General features: G+C 40.4%; 1 protein-coding gene across 2 annotated transcripts in view; it reads left to right on the plus strand.

Moving 5' to 3' along the window:
• Positions 1 to 20,119, plus strand: part of sema3bl (sema domain, immunoglobulin domain (Ig), short basic domain, secreted, (semaphorin) 3bl) — a 62,878-nt gene that overhangs the window by 4,849 nt on the left and 37,910 nt on the right. For both annotated transcript variants that reach the window (XM_080898120.1, XM_080898119.1), the window contains exon 2: positions 16,171 to 16,331. In XM_080898120.1, the coding sequence (XP_080754246.1) occupies positions 16,171 to 16,331 (161 nt within the window). The remainder of the gene's footprint in view (positions 1 to 16,170; positions 16,332 to 20,119) is intronic.

Here is a 20,119-nt window from a genome sequence, read left to right on the forward strand (position 1 = left end):
TGTAGTGGCCAGTAAATCTGAAGCTACTGTGTGACGCTATCCTATAATTATTCAGTAAAGTCTCTCAGAAATGTTTCCAGCACTTTGTTAAATCTGTGCGAATGAAGAATTAACGCAGTTCTGAAGTCAACAGCAGGTACAACTGGGTATTGGCAAGGTGTACCTAATGAACTGCCCAGTTACTATAAGCAGTAAACTGTTCCTAACCCTGCAATTACCAAAAAAAGCACACAGCACATTAAACATCCTATCAAAACAGCATGTAACTGTTGTCCATGTTTGTTCAAATGGGTCAGAGTGGGCTGTTCATGTTATCCCACAGACAGCCTCCAGCAATCAAAAAGCAAATGTTGTTTTAAAACATTGTTTTGGTATATGTAACCGAAAGCTAAGCTTTCACATTTGTTAGTTGTGATATAAGCTTATCAACTAAAACAAGGTACTTACAGCTTAAATCATAAGAATGATGTAGAAGTTGCCTCAAAGATTTACACGTCTGACACTGTGAAATTATTTGCAAATGTGATTGGTTGAAGGGTGTGGATTAACATTTAAGCACAAATGCATGTATGCAAAGCTGAGCTTTCAGAACATAGTGAACACATTGCCTGCACATGTCACTGTAGTTCAAAACTGTATGCATGTTTTGATAATATATAATTACTGTAAATCTAGTCATGGTGGAAATGTGTGTTTGTGTTTTAAACTCACAGGTGCTTTATATAAAATATAAAAGAGGCACAATAGTACTTTGTCCCATTCGGGAATATCAGCCATAATTGTTTTTGAGGCTACAGAGACATAATGAGACCTTTCCTGTCTGGTATGTAGACCTGCTGACAGAAGAAACACATTGCATGTTTCTAACACCACAGGCATGATATGAGGGGTGAAGAGTGTCTGAGAGATAAATACAAAGCACTAATGTGTGAGTGTGCGTGTTTTATGTGTGTATGAAGTGTGTAATGTGCACGCGTGCGTAGCCTTGTCCTTGCTAAATACATAGATGTACTGCTTTTAAAAGTAAACATCTGCATGTACTGAACTACTAGACTATGTGTGCGTGTGCAGAGTTAACTGTATGAGAGTGTCTCAATCAGAGAGCTAATGCATCTGATGTCCACATTTGTGTCTCTCAAAGTGTCACTTGTGTGGCCTCGTGTGACAAGCCTCAGACGGTGACCAGCCAAAATCACTGACAAGACACAGATGGAGAAATTAGTGACGAGGGAAATAAGAATTGACAGTAAATGTGTGAGACATGTGTTGATATCAACGCAGAGCCAGGTTTCAGAGCGCAGATGCGAGGATGGAAAAATAGTGTATGCGTGAGAGGAAAGGATCAAGAAAAAAATGGCACAGTATAAGACAAGAAAGATAAAGACACCAGGAGGAGGAGGCTATGTCTATGATGTGCATCTGTGTTGGTCCAACACATTCCTGACACTTAGTCAGAAACCCCTCCTCATCACATTTCCAATAAACTTAGAATCTTATAAATGCATCATCATTTCAGAAGTCCACCACAATTTTGCTGACAAAGAAGAATAAACAACCAACAAACATCCACATTAACAGGTATACAGAGTGACGAGGGACATAATCACGCAATTAAGCAATCTTGTTGCAGACTGATATGTTGGCAGGTTTACTGTAGGCACCAAAACGTCTTGGTAAAATTTTAGGGGAAAATGCTTTGGGTTAAAATATATCCCTTTATATCACTGACCAGACTTTAGTAGCACGTTTCTCCTATTTGCAATACGTGCTATACCTTTATCAACATAAGGGAGCATTTTTATTTCAGTGATTTCGTGCCAGACAGTGTAAGTGTTAATTTTGTCAATTTGTCATTTCACTGAATTTGCTTACAATTAGGAAAATATGAAGAATAGCTGATATGAAGTAAGACATCCTTATTCTGTCAAATGTTCAACCATCACTTTTCTGCGAGTCTCTGAAAGATGACAGCAATAATAAAGTTATTTTAGGTTTACATAGCTGTAGCATATTTTAAGATATACTCATGGCAGTTCTGTGGATAAGCACCTACTCATTATCCTTAGGAGATAAATATAACCCCCCAGCATAGCACTTAAAGTTCAAGGCTGTACTGATAAACCAGTGTTGGATTTAAATGGCTTAATGCTGGTGCAAAACATGTTCAGATAAACACTGCATTGATGCCCTAAAAGGTCAGTGCGCTCAGGCCTTACAAGGCTCGACTGTCTAAAGCTGAACTCTGAATTAACACATGCGCCCCCAGTAATCAGTGAGGTGAATGATGAACTGAAGAGGGGGAATGCTCATGAAAGCAAAGAAACATCAATGAAATTTTAAGATCAGAGACGGAAAAGGAGAGAGGTAATCAATGAAAGATTTGTGAATGTTGAGAGAAAACCAATGAGGGATTTTTGATAGAGAGACTGTAAAAGAAAGCGAAAAAAGGATGGTGAATTGGGGTGAGTTGGGGGGGCATTTTACAAGATGGAAATGCCAGAGGAGGGTAGATAAAAAGAGGTCATGGTAGTAGAGAGAGATAAATGGATGATAAAAGACGGAGAGGGGCTAGGAGAATGAAACGGAAAGGAAACGACAGGAGGTTGAAAGGGTTGAGAGAGAAAAATGAGAGCGGTGTAAGCATGACAGATAGAAGGATAAAGAGAAGACAGGAGCTAACCTGACGACTGAAAGACACTGGTCCCTTTGAGAAGCAAAGGTTGAGGGTTCAAGTCCCAACAATGTGGCTTTGACTATCTGTCATGTAGATTACTAAGTATGCCACTTACACACAGGAATTACAGGGTGTGTGTGTGTGCGCTGGTGAGTCTTGTGCATATAGTGGGAGTATCCTGTATCCCTGTCTTTTGTGAAGCCTTTCTGGCTGCCCACAATTGTTTGACTAACACGTTAAGAAGAGTTGTGTGTGTGTAAATGGCTGTATGTGTGAGTGTGCATGTGTGCTAAGAGGCTAGCCAAAACCAATCTCAGTGTCCTCAGTGCCGGGTTTATGTTGTCTTGAGCGAGGGGGACTCAAGTCCTGACAAACTATTTATCTAGTCTTTCCACACTCTGCCACACCCAAAAGACACACAGCCGCCCCCCTCCATGGTTTTCACAATAGGTCTTCTCTACTCTGAATCTAGTTTGGGTCTTGTTTCCTGATAACAATCAGACTTAGAAGTAAGGAGGAAGTTTTCTGAAAGCTTTTTAGGAAGTCTCTTACATTTTCACGCTTGTTTGCCAAATTAGCACTTAGCATCATTGACAGCTTCTTGAAGACAGCATCAGTGGAGCTGCAGATCATGTTATCTACACTAAAGTGAAAAGAAAAATGGTAAAACTATGACCAAAAAAGTGTCATAAAACATTCAAGTCCAGGCTCTCAAGGTAGGCTTGGAAAAGTAGTCAAAGGAAAGTTAGAAGACATTGAAAATACACTACACCCTTCTTGGTAAATGGTCTGTATTTGTATAGTGCTTTTCTAGTCCCTAAGGACCCCAAAGCGCTTTACACATCCAGTCATCCACACATTCACACGCTGGTGATGGCAAGCTACATTGTAGCCACAGCCACCCTGGGGCGCACTGACAGAGGCGAGGCTGGCGGAGGCGAGGCTGCCGGACACTGGCACCACCGGGCCCTCTGCCCACCACCAGTAGGGGGTGAAGTGTCTTGCCCAAGGACACAACGACCGAGACTGTCCGAGCCGGGGCTCGAACCGGCAACCTTCCGATTACAAGGCAAACTCCCAACTCTTGAGCCATGATCTCTCTGTGAGCCACGATCGCTTCAGTATGTTGAGACTCTACAACCTTTCTAATGACCAACAGGGGGCAGCACGTCTGGTTGCAAGAAATAGACTGCGTAGAAACCTATGAGAAAATTACCCTACATCTTATGTGATTTATGACCTCGTTAAACATTTTCTTAACTATTTTATCATCAAAGGTGTTAGTTTTTTGTCTTTTTTAAGGCAACATGATGAAATTATGATGCCATTTAGGACCTTGTGATTGTCAAGTTGCTATTATATGAGGATGAGATTGATGTGGAGACTGATATTGGCACACACAGAGATGTGATGTGATTTGAACATAAAACTATGCTGGTAAAAGTCATTCCAGTTGGTTTGTTACCGTCACTTTAATAAAATGGTGATTTCACCAAGCCGCATGCATGAGCAAGCGAGACTCTTTTGGAACCTGTAACCTGAACTGAAATCAGTGAACAAGATGCTGTAATCACAAGAAGTCCATGGTCAGCCTAGGTAAAAAATAATAATAATTGTGTTATGGCCAACAAAGAAATATAGGTTTAAAATGAAAGTCCACATATTTTACACGATCGTCTGTACTGTTAGTCCACCCAAAGTTTTTAAAAGCTTTACACAAATCACACAGAAAACTTTGTACTCACTTGGACTAATGTTGAACTTGGCCTCCTCCAGCATGTCATCATCTGCCAAGAGCATGCAGGGCTGTGGTGCTGAAATGACAGATGCCTTGCCAGTGTTTTTCATACAAAGTCCTGCTGTTCCAGCTTGAGGAACAAACATCATTCAGCCACTCATTTTCTTGATCTGAGACAGATAAATGAATTTATCATTGCTTATGTATTCTTTCTCTGGAGACATAAAGGGAGTAGTAAGCATTTCAGATAGAAATGTGGTACAGCTGAGTCTTCCAGCAGAAATGAAGCAAACAAAAAAGGACACAAAAACCCTTTAAGAGACAAAGAGGGTTCCTCTTGCCCACTCACGTCATTGTAGTGTGCTACCATTCAGTGTTTTGGCTCCAAGCCAAAGTGAAATGGCAGATAAACAGGTCAGAGCCCTCTCTAATGCTGGGCGAGGGGCATTACAAGCCACATGTAGGGAGATGCTTCACCCCTGCCACCGAAACAAACAAACTCAAGCTTGTAGCAGTCAATTAGTTCCACAAGAGCTGCTGACAAGAAGAACACAGCACAAAGGACTCCACTGTGGACTGATGGATCTATTAAACAGCGACTGCAAACATACAAACATGGCCGTTAACTTATACCAGAGGAAGGCTCTATGCGTGAATGCATCTTTGTGTTTGCTACTGTGACAGCCAAACGTGTATTGCAACCAGCTGTCCGATTTTAAGCGTTCTGTCTTTAATTGAATCCTGATTCGTTTTGCTACAACAGAACAAATCAATCAGTTTGTTGTTTTTGTTTTTTTTATTACATTTCAAAACTGAATTTGAAATATTTTGTATGTTTTAGAAATGATCTGCAGCGCAGCGACATCGTTCATCTTCATTAGCGCAGCAGCAGATTACAGCAGAGCTACTTCAGTAGTCCTAAAATCATTTAATCAGTGGATTTGATTTAGGAATGAGGAATTAAATGCATATTTGTCTTCATTTTGTTGCATTTAGATAAAGCGTGGGTGAGGCCAGCTGTAATCTGGTTGAATTGTTTTTGCAAAAACAAGTGACATCACAGAATTTCATACAGATTTGGAGGCATCGAGGGAGCAATGGCTGGGAGCAAAACTGTAAATTAAAAAGCTGAGTCTGAGGAGAAAATCTAGAAAGATGCAGCATTGTTTTTTTCTCTCTCACACAGTTAAGTGTGATGTAGGACTGATGAAGTGATATTAAATAAGAGCCTGACAGGAAAAGACAGAAGGATTTCTGAAACAATGGGAGAAAGAGCGAGATTAAGAGAGGTTAGAAGCAAGGATGATGAAAAGAATGGAGGAAAGCTGAGGCCAGGAGATATGGAGTTTATGAGGGATCAGTTTGGATGAAAGACATAAAGAGTAAAGTGTGTGGTAAAATTGATTAATGGAGTTAGAGTGGATTAAAAACGGGAGTAGGAAGAAAAGATGAAAGAGGACAAAATAGAAAGCTGGATAAAAAGAAAGCATCTGGCTGTCAGAGAGGATGAAAGATAAGGAGAGAAAGAGAGGATGATGAAATAAGGGAAGAGGGGGGTGACCTGATGGGAATTGCGGGTGATGAGGTAACACCCTACGCTGTGTTTTGATTGGACCAAGAGGGAAGATCGAATAACAGGAATACTGACAAGCATCCTGAGACGACTTAGGGAGAAGATGCTTTGACTACTTGTGCGTGCGTACGTGTGTGTGCATACGTGTGTGTGCGTACGTGTGTGTGCGTGCATGTGTGTGTGTGCGTGCGTGCACGCGTGTGTCAGAATTTTGTGACAGAAGGAAGATTCAGGAAGTAAGAAAATAAAGAAACTGAAAATCCCACGTAAGATTGTGCTCCCTTTCTGAAATTCATCTCAGTTTTTATCACATGTCATAAAGGACTGGCTGCATTAAAATGTGAGCTGTGAGGGTAGAATGACATCTGCAGTGAGGAGCAGTAACAGGTTGGCAGGAAATCCCAGGATTTATTTTGTCATGAGTTATCTGCAGGATAAATCCTGGGGAAATGTAATGTGGGAATTAATAGCTGCAAATTAATACTTTCAAAATAATTGCGTAACAAAATTGATAGATAGCACATGGGTGATATGTGCAAGCTGCATGAAAAAATTACATATTTAGTTAGATTTCTTCTCCAGTTTCAGCAAAATGAGTAGAACCCCCCCCCCCAAATAATTATCTTACAGGACACAATTTACATACATGAGTATAGAAAAGTGTTTTTTGTGTGAGAATGTGACAGAGGCTACAATCACAGCTGTTATTAAAAAAAATCTTAATATCAGATTGCAGTATTTGTGAACTGAAATTCAGTGCTATGCTCAGTTTTGTTCTTGAGGATACATTTTTTTTACAACTCATTTATAGAAAACAGATAATCTGTAGAATGGGAAGAGGTTGATTACCTCACTAAAAAAAGAATAACTTTCAGCAAAGGTCTGAAAGTTATTCTTTACTCTGAGTAAAACTCACATTTAGTTTGGTTGTTAGCACAAACAGACTAACATGGATCCTTTCAAACAATGTGAAGATGAAGATTTGAAGCTTGTGTTTACCATTTTAATCTGTTTATTGTGTCAGTTTGCTAATAGGCTTTAGATAAATGGGTTATATTTTAGGAAGTGTTATAGACTGTATATAATAGATGGACATCACTGACCTACAAAAAGTGCGGCAAACGAAGAGACATATTCCTTCTAATGACCAGCAGAGAGTGACTCTTGGTTTTAGTCTTCTTTTTTCTGAATGCTTTGAGTAATTTTGCAGTTCAACTCGGTTCAGTTTTATTTATATAGTACCGAATCACAACAAAAGTTGCCTTAAGTTGCTTCATAAGTTTTTTGAGACAAATTTTTGAAAGAAATGTTCAGATTATCAATAAATGCGAGGCAATCTGAGCTGAAAGTGATAGAAAAGTGAAAGAAAAAGTGAGAGAAAAAGGAAAGGTGAAACTCTGTGGAACAGTATACCTAATTCAAGCATGCCATAATGTAAACAAATCAACCCAGAGAAAAGTAAAGTCTGTGATGAAGCGTCAAATGCAATAGGTAAGTAGTTAACAGTAAATGTAGCAGAATTACATTGTGCATTTTTTTTCTTTGCATATGCTGTCAAGAAGGAAATAAAAAAAGCGAGGACATAGGTCAGGAAGAGGTCCATAATTCTGAGGAATTTTCCAGCTCTTGTAAAAATGAGGAGGAAAAATGTAAAGGATGAGAGGGAATCTGATATCCTTGAGAGGAGGATGAAGCCCAGGAGGAGTGGGTGAGGTGAGAGAAGGAGAAGCATTGTGAGATGACTTTTTGTGCACGCAGCGGATTCCAGAGATATTTGGCACTCTGCAATAATATACAGCCAAGATCTAATGATACCCTGGGAAGTCTGTCAGCAGTGTAATGAGCCTCTGTTTGTGGATGTGGGTGTGTGCGTTTTTTGGTATCAGAGCTCGTGAAAATAAAACATCAAAGAGCAATATTTAGAGAAAGCGTCTGACAGTAAGTTTTGTCATCTCAGATGTGCACAGATGTGGTTTGAACAAGGATAGTTTGACCTTATTGGTTCATTATGGCATGCATGTGTGCCCTACTAGCGCGTATTTTGTAGCTCAGGGGGTCTAATAGGCATCAGATGTGTTCTTTTCTCCTGCCGAGCCAACAATAACACTGATACTATCAGACATGTATGCATGTGCATACATATATGTGTATATATATATATATATATATATATATATATATATATATATATATATATATATATATATATATATATATATATATATTAGGGGTGCAACGATACACAAAATTCACGGTTCGGTTCGATACTTTGGTGTCACGGTTCGATATTTTTTCGATACAAAAAAAATGTTCATGCATTTTTTATTTGTCATTTATTAAAATTATAAATATATATTTTAACTCAAAAGTACAGTTTTTAAATTTAACCCTAACCCTTGTGCGTGTTTTTTATTTTGACAGCGAATGCGCACCTGCGGACCACTTATGTGCAGCCCTGGTTATTTAGCTCATCATATTGCAGCCACAGAAATTCTTTTGTCCATGAAACCTTAAAGCTGCACTTTCTTTTTGCCTTATAGTCTGATTTGTCATAACTTCTCCGTTTTGTGGTAAGCTTTTCTTTGGCTGTCACTTCTTCACCCCGACCTGTCTTATTTGGCTCAGCAGAACTGAAATGCTTTTACACACGCACTCACATAAGCTCAGCGATTCTCTGCGCGATCAACCTCTCACATGTTTAAGCTTGCTGCGGGAGATTTCACTTGTCATGTTTGCATAGTAAGCTAACGATTAATAAGACGAGGTCAGAGGAATTGGTGCACAAATTATCATCACTCACAGATCAGTACTGTCGCTCTCTATACACAGTTTGCACGATTGCAAAGTGAAAGCAAAAAAACAAGCGCAAATTCAAACGCGACTTCAATATGTCACATATTGACAGTGGCTCACCGATGCCAATGACATAATTACCCAGCTACATTTCTGAAAGAATGCAAATGCATTGACATATATTTTTCCTACAATAGCCCGACGGGCAGGGAAGAGATAGATTTTGGTAGCCCGACTGAAAAAAATCGCTAGCTCCGGGACGTCGGGCTAGCGATATTGCAAGCCCTGTATCTGATTGAGGAATCACTCATCTTTGGAAAAGAGAGTTTATTACAGAGAAATGTCTCTTTCCAAAATAAAAGCTATACTATCCGCTTCTTCTGGGCTATATTCTCAGCAGCATAAGGAGAATCATGTGCTAACAGCTGTCTAAATGACTCGGCTAAAGTTAGTAGCATGCTTGTTGTTTTTTGTCTGCTTCCACTTGTCTTTGCACTAGGATGATGTCGGCGTAAATGTGCAGTCATATTCGTTGTGTTCCCACTAGTGCTTTCAGGTTAATCTCGTTGAAATGACCTTAACGCCACAACACGGCAAATCTCCGTTAACGAGCTACCGCCGATCACTCCGTGCATGGGGCTAGACGGCCAACACGTTAACGAGCTAACTGCGCTAACACACTAGTTCACACCAATATAATTGAGCATTGCATGGCACATCCAACATACTGTTTTACTTTAGTCCATGACTCGCTTACCTTCAGGGTCATACGTCACATGAAAACCAAAATAATTCCAAACGCCAGATCTGAATGAGGTTCAATTTTCCTGTTGCAAGGAGAGCTTAACTTCTGCCTCGCTAGCTTGCCCTGCGCTCTTCCTTCTGACTATGCTGTCTGTGTTGAGCGCTCAGTGGATCTGCGCTGGACAGTGCAGCCTAGGCGGAGTAGTCAAATGCAGATTCACTGAGCGCTCAACACAGACAGCATCGTCAGAAGGAAAATTGATAAAATAAATTACAAATGTTGTATTGTTCGATACATATGTGTACCGAACCGAAAGCACTGTATCGAACGGTTCAATATCGATACGAATATCGTTGCACCCCTAATATATATATATATATATATATTAGGGGTGCAACGATACACAAAATTCACGGTTCGGTTCGGTTCGATACTTTGGTGTCACGGTTCGATATTCTTTCGATACAAAAAAATGTTCGTGCCTTTTTAATTTGTCATTTATTAAAATTATAAATATATATTTTAACTCAAAAGTACAGTTTTTAAATTTAACCCTAACCCTTGTGCGTGTTTTTTATTTTGACAGCGAATACGCACCTGCGGACCACTTATGTGCAGCCCTGGTTATTTAGCTCGTCATATTGCAGCCACAGAAATTCTTTTGTCCATGAAACCATAAAGCTGCACTTTCTTTTTGCCTTATAGTCTGATTTGTCATAACTTCTCCGTTTTGTGGTAAGCTTTTCTTTGGCTGTCACTTCTTCACCCTGACCTGTCTTATTTGGCTCAGCAGAACTAAAATATATATCTGTCTGTGAAGGTTCTCAGTCATCCAGGTCATCGTAGTCAAATATATATCCTGCTGCTTTTACACACGCACTCACATAAGCTCAGCGATTCTCTGCGCGATCAACCTCTCACATGTTTAAGCTGCGGGAGATTTCACTTGTCATGTTTGCATAGTAAGCTAACAATTAATAAGACGATGTCAGAGGAATTGGTGCACAAATTATCATCACTCACAGATCAGTGCTATCGCTCTCTATACACAGTTCACGCGATTGCAAAGTGAAAGCAAAAAAACAAGCGCAAATTCAAACGCGATTTCAATATGTCACATATTGACAGTGGCTCACCGATGCCAATGACATAATTACCCAGCTACATTTCCGAAAGAATGCAAAAGCATTGACATATATTTTTCCTTCCTACAAAAGCCCGACGGGCAGGGCAGAGATAGATTTTGGTACCCCGACTGAAAAAATCGCTAGCCCCGGGACGTCGGGCTAGCGATATTGCGAGCCCTGTATCTGATTGAGGAATCACTCATCTTTGGAAAAGAGAGTTTATTACAGAGAAATGTCTCTTTCCAAAATAAAAGCTATACTATCCGCTTCTTCTGGGCTATATTCTCAGCAGCATATTAAACAGCTGTCTAAATGACTCGGCTAAAGTTAGTAGCATGCTTGCTTGGTTTTTTTCTGCTTCCACTTGTCTTTGCACTAGGATGATGTCGGCGTAAATGTGCAGTCATATTCGTTGTGTTCCCACTAGTGCTTTCAGGTTAATCTCGTTGAAATGACCTTAACGCCACAACACGGCAAATCTCCGTTAACGAGCTACCGCCGATCGCCCCATGCATGGGGCTAGACGGCCAACACGTTAACGAGCTAACTGCGCTAACACACTAGTTCCCACCCATGTAATTGAGCATTGCATGGCACATCCAACATACTGTTTTACTTTAGTCCATGACTCGCTTACCTTCAGGGTCATACGTCACATGAAAACCAAAATAATTCCAAACGCCAGATCTGAATGAGGGTGGGGGAGGTCCATGTTGTAAGGAGAGCTTAACTTCTGTCTCGCTAGCTTGCCCTGCGCTCCTCCTTCTGACGATGCTGTCTGTGTTGAGCGCTCAGTGAATCTGCGTTCGACTACTCCGCCTAGGCTGCACTGTCGACCCTAGGCGGAGCAGTCGAACGCAGATTCACTGAGCGCTCAACACAGACAGCATCGTCAGAAGGAAAGTTGATAAAATAAATTACAAATTTTGTATTGTTCGATACATATGCGTACCGAACCGAAAGCACTGTATCGAACGGTTCAATATCGATACGAATATCGTTGCACCCCTAATATATATATATATATATATATATATATATATATATATATATATATATATATATGTATATATATATATATATGTATATATATATATATATATCGTAACATAGCTTGTACCTATACTTTGCTTGTGCCCAATTTGTATATTATATTTTCTTCACTTTGTTATCTAACCCACTTTTTCTTTTGTTTCCGATAGTCCATTAATAAAATTCTCAGTTCAAACCAGCTTCTTACATTTATTCTTCATCACTAAATGGAGCCATGAAAATGACAGCAGCAGACTGGCGGACAGTGCAGACAGAAGTGTGTGTTGCTGGCAATAAAACACTGACTCTTAGGTTTACCATTGAGATTTTGTGTTAATAATCCCTCCTAAATATTGCGACTTTGCATAGACACTCTTTAAATATGGTGTGTGTGATAATAAGTTGTACAGGTACTCATTGAAAAAAGGCATATTTGCTGCACATGAAAGCTTCTTTTCATTGTTATTCACTTGTTTGGCAATATTTTAAAATTTTAAGCAAACTTTGTGGCACCAGACATCAGTGACCCACACAGCAACATACAGTGCTGCACAGAAGTCTTAAGACACCGCTCAAGATCACAGCTCACTCATTTTCAGTCTCATCATTAACTTGCCTATTTTCAGAGAAATATTTCTGGTTTGTAAAGCCATTTAGCACTTACTTTTGAATCATTAAAGCATACAACCCATGGGATGTACCCTCCGTGTTGTGTGTTGTGTCTGCACATAAGAGACAAGTTAGCAAAGAACAAATTTTAAATTGTATCTTTAGACCCTTTGCTTTTACTAGCCTGCCACATCACTATCACAAATTCTGTTCCCTTTTCATCATTAAAATTAATGAAACATGACAAAGATAACAGAGTTGGACAGGCGTAAAACAGTATTTTTGCACCAACAAGCTGATTCCCAAAGATTTCATGGCTCTTTTGGCATATCTCAGTGTGGTTTCCTTAAACAAAGGGGACAAAAGAAGAAGTTCCAGACCTAAAAGTTCAAATATAGCAGAAGAGCAGTATGTGAAAGTGACATCTTAAGACTTTTGCACAATACTGCATGTACTCCTAATCCACAATTACCGAATTTTAGTGTCTTTTTTTAACCTTAAAAGAAAAATTGCTTAATAGTGTGTCATTAATCTCCCCAACTTTTTTAACTTCTTGGTTTCATTCATTTCATTTGATTGTCCAGGTCCAGTTACTTTTTGTGTTTCAGCCTTTCAACCTCAGTCTGACCGCAAAATCCAACCACTGCTCTGAGGGAGTCTGCAAGTTGGCAGCATTATTAGTGGTCTAGTCATAGTCCATCCATCCATTCTCCAGCGTGTATTGGACATGAAGTAGGATCCAATCTGGACACACAATTTTCACTTCTACATGTAATTTAGAGCCCCCAGATAGCCAAACGTGCATGCCTTTGGACATCAGAGAGACACCCACGCAGGTAATGCAAACTCCACACGGAGAGGCCATACTGCTTAACATGATGGAAAAAACAGTTGCAGATAAGTTTTCTCAGCAGAACATGTGATACCTCCTAGTTAAGAACCAAATTAAAATCTATTCAGGCAGTGGTGGTGCCCTCAATTTTACCTCACTTCTCCTCCTTTTCATGCTCTTTCCTTCACTGCACAGGCTCCTGGATCAAAGAGTAGTATGCAAAACAGGAGCAGTGAATGAGATTGCAAAGTCCACACGTCTGACGTGTGGACTGAGCAGTGAATGAGATTGCAAAGTCCACACGTCTGACGTATAGATTTGACAAACACCAGGGCATGCCTTAGACCGATTGTGCAGAAGAGTGAAATGTAAACAAATCAATAATAAATTATTGCAAACACATCTTTGCAGCGGGTGAGACTGCGTGAGGGTTGACACAGTGAAACCAGATGCTCATTCGCGTGTCGCTTTGCTTTGGCACATCTGCTGTTTGTCAGTGCAGCACTGGCTGACTGCTTTTAGGGAAATAATGCACATTGAAGACAGATGTTTCACTATGGATGCTGTCATGAATTTGTGGATGTATATATAGACTGCGCAAAAAGATGGATAAAAAGAAGAGAGACAAGGAATAAAGATCAAGTAGCAAAAGGGACAGGAAGACAGAAAGAAACAAGAGATGAAACTTAAGACTCTATTATTCAAAAATGACTTCAAGTAAGGACATTAAAGATGGATAGACAGAAGAGACTGAGTGTGGTGGAGACGCAGAAGAGGTGAGGTGAAGCTGGATAGAGAGCAGGGAAGAGAGAGGGGGAGAGGTTGGTGAGAGGTGAGACACTGGCGTGATTTCCACACTGAGGTGATGAGCTGCTAGAGTGATAACAAGCTACAGATGGAAGCTGTCAGCTCACCTTTCCTCTCTGTTTGGGTGTGCTTGCTGGTGTCTCTGTGTATGTGCGCTCTGGTATTTATGTCGCTGCATTTTTGCTTTGGTTTGAGGAAGATTTGTGTATACAATCGAGTAATTTATGAGAAACAACGGGAGGGAGAAAGGCTGCTTTCAGTCTGAGTGGGTTTGTGTGCATGTAGGTGGAAACAGAATGAATCCGATTGTGCTGTGGAAAACAAATGGCTCAGAACTGCACGCACTTCATATTGAGAAAGAAGAAAAAAGAAGAGTTTGGATTTAATGATGCAAAACATGTCGGACTTTTGAGAAAACACAAGACTGATAAATGCTATTCTCTGTCTATAAGAGATAGTAATGTTGTCAGCAGCCAGGCTATAAATTAATTCTGCCCCTGATTAGAAAATACACAATTTTATAACATAAAGCCTTACATAAATTCTTTAATTATAAAGTCCAGTTCAAGTGCAGCAGCCACGTGGCTCTGGGGTTATGCTTGTTAAGAAGCTTAACAGCTTCATCTCTGAGTTGAAGCTGTCCCTGGAAATGCTTGGTTTGTGAAAATAAGCAAAGCAACAGTGCGGAGGATCTCTGTGTGGCAGATGTAAAAGTTGCAGAGGGTGGAAGAGACTGCTGAGCTTCAGCTACTGTCGGTTATCTTTCCTTCTGTCTCTCCAGCATATTTTTTTCAGCCCTGCCAGTTTCAAGAAATCAATCAGTCGTACTGCTCTCTTTGTCTGTCTGCCTTCTAATTATTTTCAGACTCTTACCAGTTGCTGAACTCTTCAATGTCTGCATTCCTTCTCTTACCAATTATTTCTTTCTTTCTCTAACTTTGTCTAACTTCCTCTCTCCCTAACTTATATTGCTATTGCTTGGCAATTTTCTCATTAATCAGCCAAACTTTTGGTTGTTCAGCAAAGACACAGGATGAAATGAATGTCAATATCAGTGGAAACCTCTTTGGAAGGCCTTTATGAGAGTGTGAGCTAAAACAAATAAATGGTGGATAAGTGATGAAATAATACCTGAGAAAGTAAAGCATACTTGCAGCACTGCTGAAAAGTGTTCATGCTTATGTATGTGGAAAAATGCTGATTTCTTATAAAAACAGCTCCATTGTGTGTACATGGCCCCAGTGATGGACAAGGTATCACTGGTACATAGGACCCTCCTGCCTCACTCAGTCAGTACTCACGCTGAGTGGCGAGTGACTTGGGCTCCCCCTCTCACTCTCTGTGTTTGTGCATGCTAGTCAGTGTGTATTGTGCTGAGTGAAAATGAGGAGAGAAATAACCGATGTGACAGATGAGTGATGAGAGACAAACGAAAAGTCGATTCAGCCCGAGCTGACTCCTCCGCTGAGAGTCTGACATACCAGCGACGTGTTCACACACACACACACACACACACACACACACACACACACACACACACACACACACACACACACACACACACACACACACACACACACACACATTTCTCTCCTCATTTTCATACCTAGACAGAAAGAAAGTAAGGTGGCGGGCGATAAAGATGAACAGAAACAAAGAAAAAGTGGGAAAAAATAAGACGTGTTTGGGTGAGAGAGTAGAAGATGTCAAAGTTGTCAGAGACTTCCAGGCAGTTGGGTTTTGTGTTTGGTTTTTGTGGCGTATACGTGCATCAATATGCAGTGTATGTGTGTGTGAAGAGAAGACACCCTGTGTCTAGCTGAACTCGAGTTCACCTCAGTCTGCACCTAGCCTGCAGAGTTATTGCAAGAACCTCTTTGAAGCTGCTGCCAAATCGCTCCATATTCGTTACCATGGTACTTTTACTTTTAGTATCATGAATTTCTGCAGTACTGCATCATGTTAATATTTAACATTTCCTCTTATTGTTTTGGTGCTGTGTTTTAACTACAAGAACTACTTCAGTGAAGTAATTTGATTTCAGTGAAATGAATTGACACTAAAGTTTTGAATCCCATACAAAATACAGCAAATATAATGCAAAAAGTGCATTTTTTCAGAATGCACAATAGCAGGGCCGTGACAATAGCGCACCCAAAAATATTACAGCCTTTGTTCTATTTTTTAGTCTGCACTCCTCCATGTTTTCTGCTGTCACTAATGCCTTGCTCTCTTTGCAGACCTGCTGTCCACCAACAGGTCATCCATCTTCAGCGGTCACCATGGCCACCTCTCTGTTACCGCTGTCTTCCTGGATGAATACCGTGACCGTTTATTCCTGGGCGGGAAAGACGTCCTGTACTCTCTCACGCTGGGACCTGTTAGCAGTGAATCGAAAGAGGTAAAAATGATGTGTTTTATATATTTTTTCTGAGTATGCAGAGCTCTGCTTCGATGATTGATGCACAGTAAAAGTTTTTTTTACTGCACAGTCTACATTTGTCATTTTATTTTGATTTAGGTTGTGGACACTGTGCTTCAAGTGGTTTCACCCTGTAGAAAGATGATTTATGACTTGAAGAGACAGATGGAGGATTTAACATTTTATCAGAATTCCTTCCTTGTAGAACATCTGTTTAAGTGTTCTGTTACAAATCAGCTACAAATATGGCAACAGACATTTCATTTAATATTACTGGTATTGCATCAAACTGAAAAGTCTTCCTCCCATCACCCTCAACTCAGTGAGCCTGATTCCACTGGAGTTTTCTTCCTGTTAAAAGGGAGTTCTTTCTTCCCACTGTTGCTAAAGTGCTTATAGGGAGTCATATGATTATTGGGGTTTTCGCTGTTTTCTTTACTTTTACATTACCTTTTGCACTTCTTGTGTTATAAACAGGTATCCTCTAAACTACACTTCATTTCTACCCTTCCCAGTAAAGGAACACCTGTAAAAATGCAGCTACCCATAAATCAAACATCGTATTTCTGTCTGCTTTGCTTTTAATTTCAGCACCGGTTTGTCATTAAGGTTTGTTAAACACTGTAACAGCAAAGAGAATTGAAAGATAAGATAAGATAAGATAAGATAAGATAAGATAAGATAAGATAAGATAACCTTTATTAGTCCCACACGTGGGAAATTTGTTTTGTCACAGCAGGAAGTGGACAGTGCAAAAGTTATGAGGCAAAAATTAGGATACAATAAGAATAAATACAGTACACAACTGTACAGAATAGAATAAAATAAAATACTATATACAGTAGAATAAAATAAAATAAATATACAATAAGATAAAAATAGAATACAAATACAAATGCTATATACAACTGAGTAAAAATACAACGATGACAGAAAGGATTATTGCACTTAGTATTATTGCATATGTATGGATGTGTGTGTTTGTTCAGTTAAAGTCTTTATTATGGAGTCTGACAGCAGTGGGGAGGAAAGACCTGCGAAATCTCTCCGTCCCACACCGTGGGTGCCGCAGTCTCCCACTGAAGGAGCTGCTCAGTGCTGTCACAGTCTGCTGCATGGGGTGGGAGATGTTGTCCAACAGTGATGACAGCTTAGCCACCATTCTCCTGTCACTCACCACCTCCACTGGGTCCAGAGGACATCCTAGAACAGAGCTGGCCCTTCGGATCACCCTGTTCAGTCTCTTCCTGTCCCCAGCAGAGATGCTGCCGCCCCAGCAGACCACACCATAAAAGATAGCAGAAGCCACGACAGAGTCATAGAAGGTCTTCAGGAGTGGGCCCTCCACTCCAAATGACCTGAGTCTCCGCAGCAGGTACAGCCTGCTCTGCCCTTTCCTGTAGAGGGCGTCTGAGTTATGAGTCCAGTCCAGTCTATTGTTCAGATGAACACCAAGGTATCTGTAGCTGTCCACAGCCTCAATGTCCATACCTTGGATGTTCAGTGGTTGCAGTGGAGAATGCTTGTGCCTGCGGAAGTCTACCACCAGTTCCTTGGTTTTACTGGCGTTGATCTGGAGGTAGTTCAGCTGGCACCAGTCCACAAAGTCTTGGGTCAGACCTCTGTACTCCTTGTCGTCCCCATCAGTGATGAGGCCGACTATTGCAGAGTCATCAGAGAACTTCTGCAGGAAGCACTGGGTGGAATTGTGGGAGAAGTCTGCAGTGTAGATGGTGAAGAGGAACGGAGCCAGAACCGTTCCCTGTGGGGCCCCCGTACTGCAGATGACCCTGTCCGACACACAGCCCTGAGTCCTCACATACTGTGGTCGGTCGGTGAGGTAGTCCAAAATCCAGGTAGTGAGGTGATGGTCCACTCCAGAGTTCACCAGCTTGTCCTTTAGAACCGAGGGAAGAATGGTGTTGAAGGCACTGGAGAAATCAAAGAACATAATTCTCACAGTGCTTCCAGCGGTCTCCAGGGAAAGGTAAATTATAAACCAGGAACCTCACTGCAGATTTATCACAGACTGAGAGTCTGACCAAAACAAAAAGAAGAGATGTTCTATTGCCTTTATCATAATTAAAATTGAAAATTTATCTTTTTTTATATTAAAAGAAAGTATCTAATTCACAGTCTAGATTAAGTTGAGAACAATCACTGATTAGTTTAAGTCAAAAAGACTGAATATGTTAAAAATTATTGAAAAAAAATGCATTTCATACTAGAGTGTAATCTAGGTTTTATTAGTATTTATGCTCTGGAACAGTAAATCCATATGGGGTTTTGCTGTGATTTGTGAACTTACAGAGTTATTATACCTTTCAGCTGCATCCTATAAGGTTTCAGACAGTTTTTATTAGAAGAATTTGTCATCAGGGAAATGTGTGAGTTTAGGTTCAAACAGGATATAATTTCATCTAACTGTGTTACTTTGGAGCAAGAATGTACTGCAAATTTGCATCAATATTTAAATTTCCACTAGGATGTCCAGTTTACTCTGTGTTCCATTAAACTGGTTTCTAGTACATAGTGAACAAAAACAACCCTTTCAAACCAAAGTCCCCGGTGTGCTACAGCACTTAGCTAAGAACAGCGGTGCGTGTACATGGGTCAGAGAGACTGATGACATGAAGTGAATGGGTGAATGGGGAATTTAAGTACGCAGGAAGCCAGATGTCGCTCACCGTATCTACCTCTTAATTTTCCATCCCTCTCTCGCATTCTCTCACAGCTCTCTGTCTTGGCTCGTGATCACACACGGTGTTTGCCGACAAAGTGCGCTGTGAGCGGTGTGAGGTTTAACAACCATGTTTCTAAAGGAGCCGGCCATTGTGAGTTCAGTAAAAGAAATTTTTACAAGATTAAGGACATCTGCAAAATCATCCATAAACCAGCACTCGAAGAAAGAAATTTTGTTTAACTTCAACTTTAGTTTGTCCTCACATGAGGGAGCATCGCTAAGAGAAAGTATGCCTAACTCCAGAAGCACAGCATGTCCCACAGCTTATCCCTTTTTACAACATGATTTTACATCATGCTGTAAAATCACATCCTTCTTAGTTTAGCTAGTCAGTTTAATATGCACCCCTTTCTCATTTAACCTGCCAAATGTTTCCCTCAGCATGCATGAGTGTGCAAAGATCTTCCCAAATATGGTGAAAAAATCCAAAAGTTGCAATTAAAAGTTTGGTCTGAATAGTGATCTTACAAATTTTACTTAAATGTGAGAAGAACTCAGTCAACTGCTCCAACAACGAGATTCAAAGAGAGCTATTAGCTGAAACTTGCCGTCTTTCAGCACAGTGTACAGTATTTTCTTAAATCTAAAGTATCCTGGACAAGTGGAGGACCAAAAAAGATCTACAGCAGATGAACGGTATGAAAGTCACGCCCTTAACAAAAAGGGAAAAAAATACCTCCAAGGACCTGAAACAGAATATGGGAGCTATGTCTGGCCCATCTGGTGGTCCATCTACTGTTTACTTAAGCTTCATCAGACATGGTCTCAGTGGAAGGGTGGCTGTCAAGAAGTCATTCTTAAGGAAGGGAAACTGGGAGAAAAGGCTGAGGTATGCCAAACTACACAACAGGCAGATTGAAAATCAGTGCCAACAGGTCTTATAGAGCGATGAATCCAAATTTGAACGTTTTCGTTCAAGTCATCCTCAGTCGGAGGTCAGGAAAGAGGTACAACAGTAAGTGTCTATAACCATCTGTAAAACACTGTGAAGGCTCTGGCATGGTTTGGGGCTCCATTTCAGTGA

The sequence above is a fragment of the Rhamphochromis sp. 'chilingali' genome (genome assembly GCF_963969265.1).
Source record: "Rhamphochromis sp. 'chilingali' genome assembly, chromosome: 12".
Lineage (NCBI taxonomy): Eukaryota > Metazoa > Chordata > Actinopteri > Cichliformes > Cichlidae > Rhamphochromis > Rhamphochromis sp. 'chilingali'.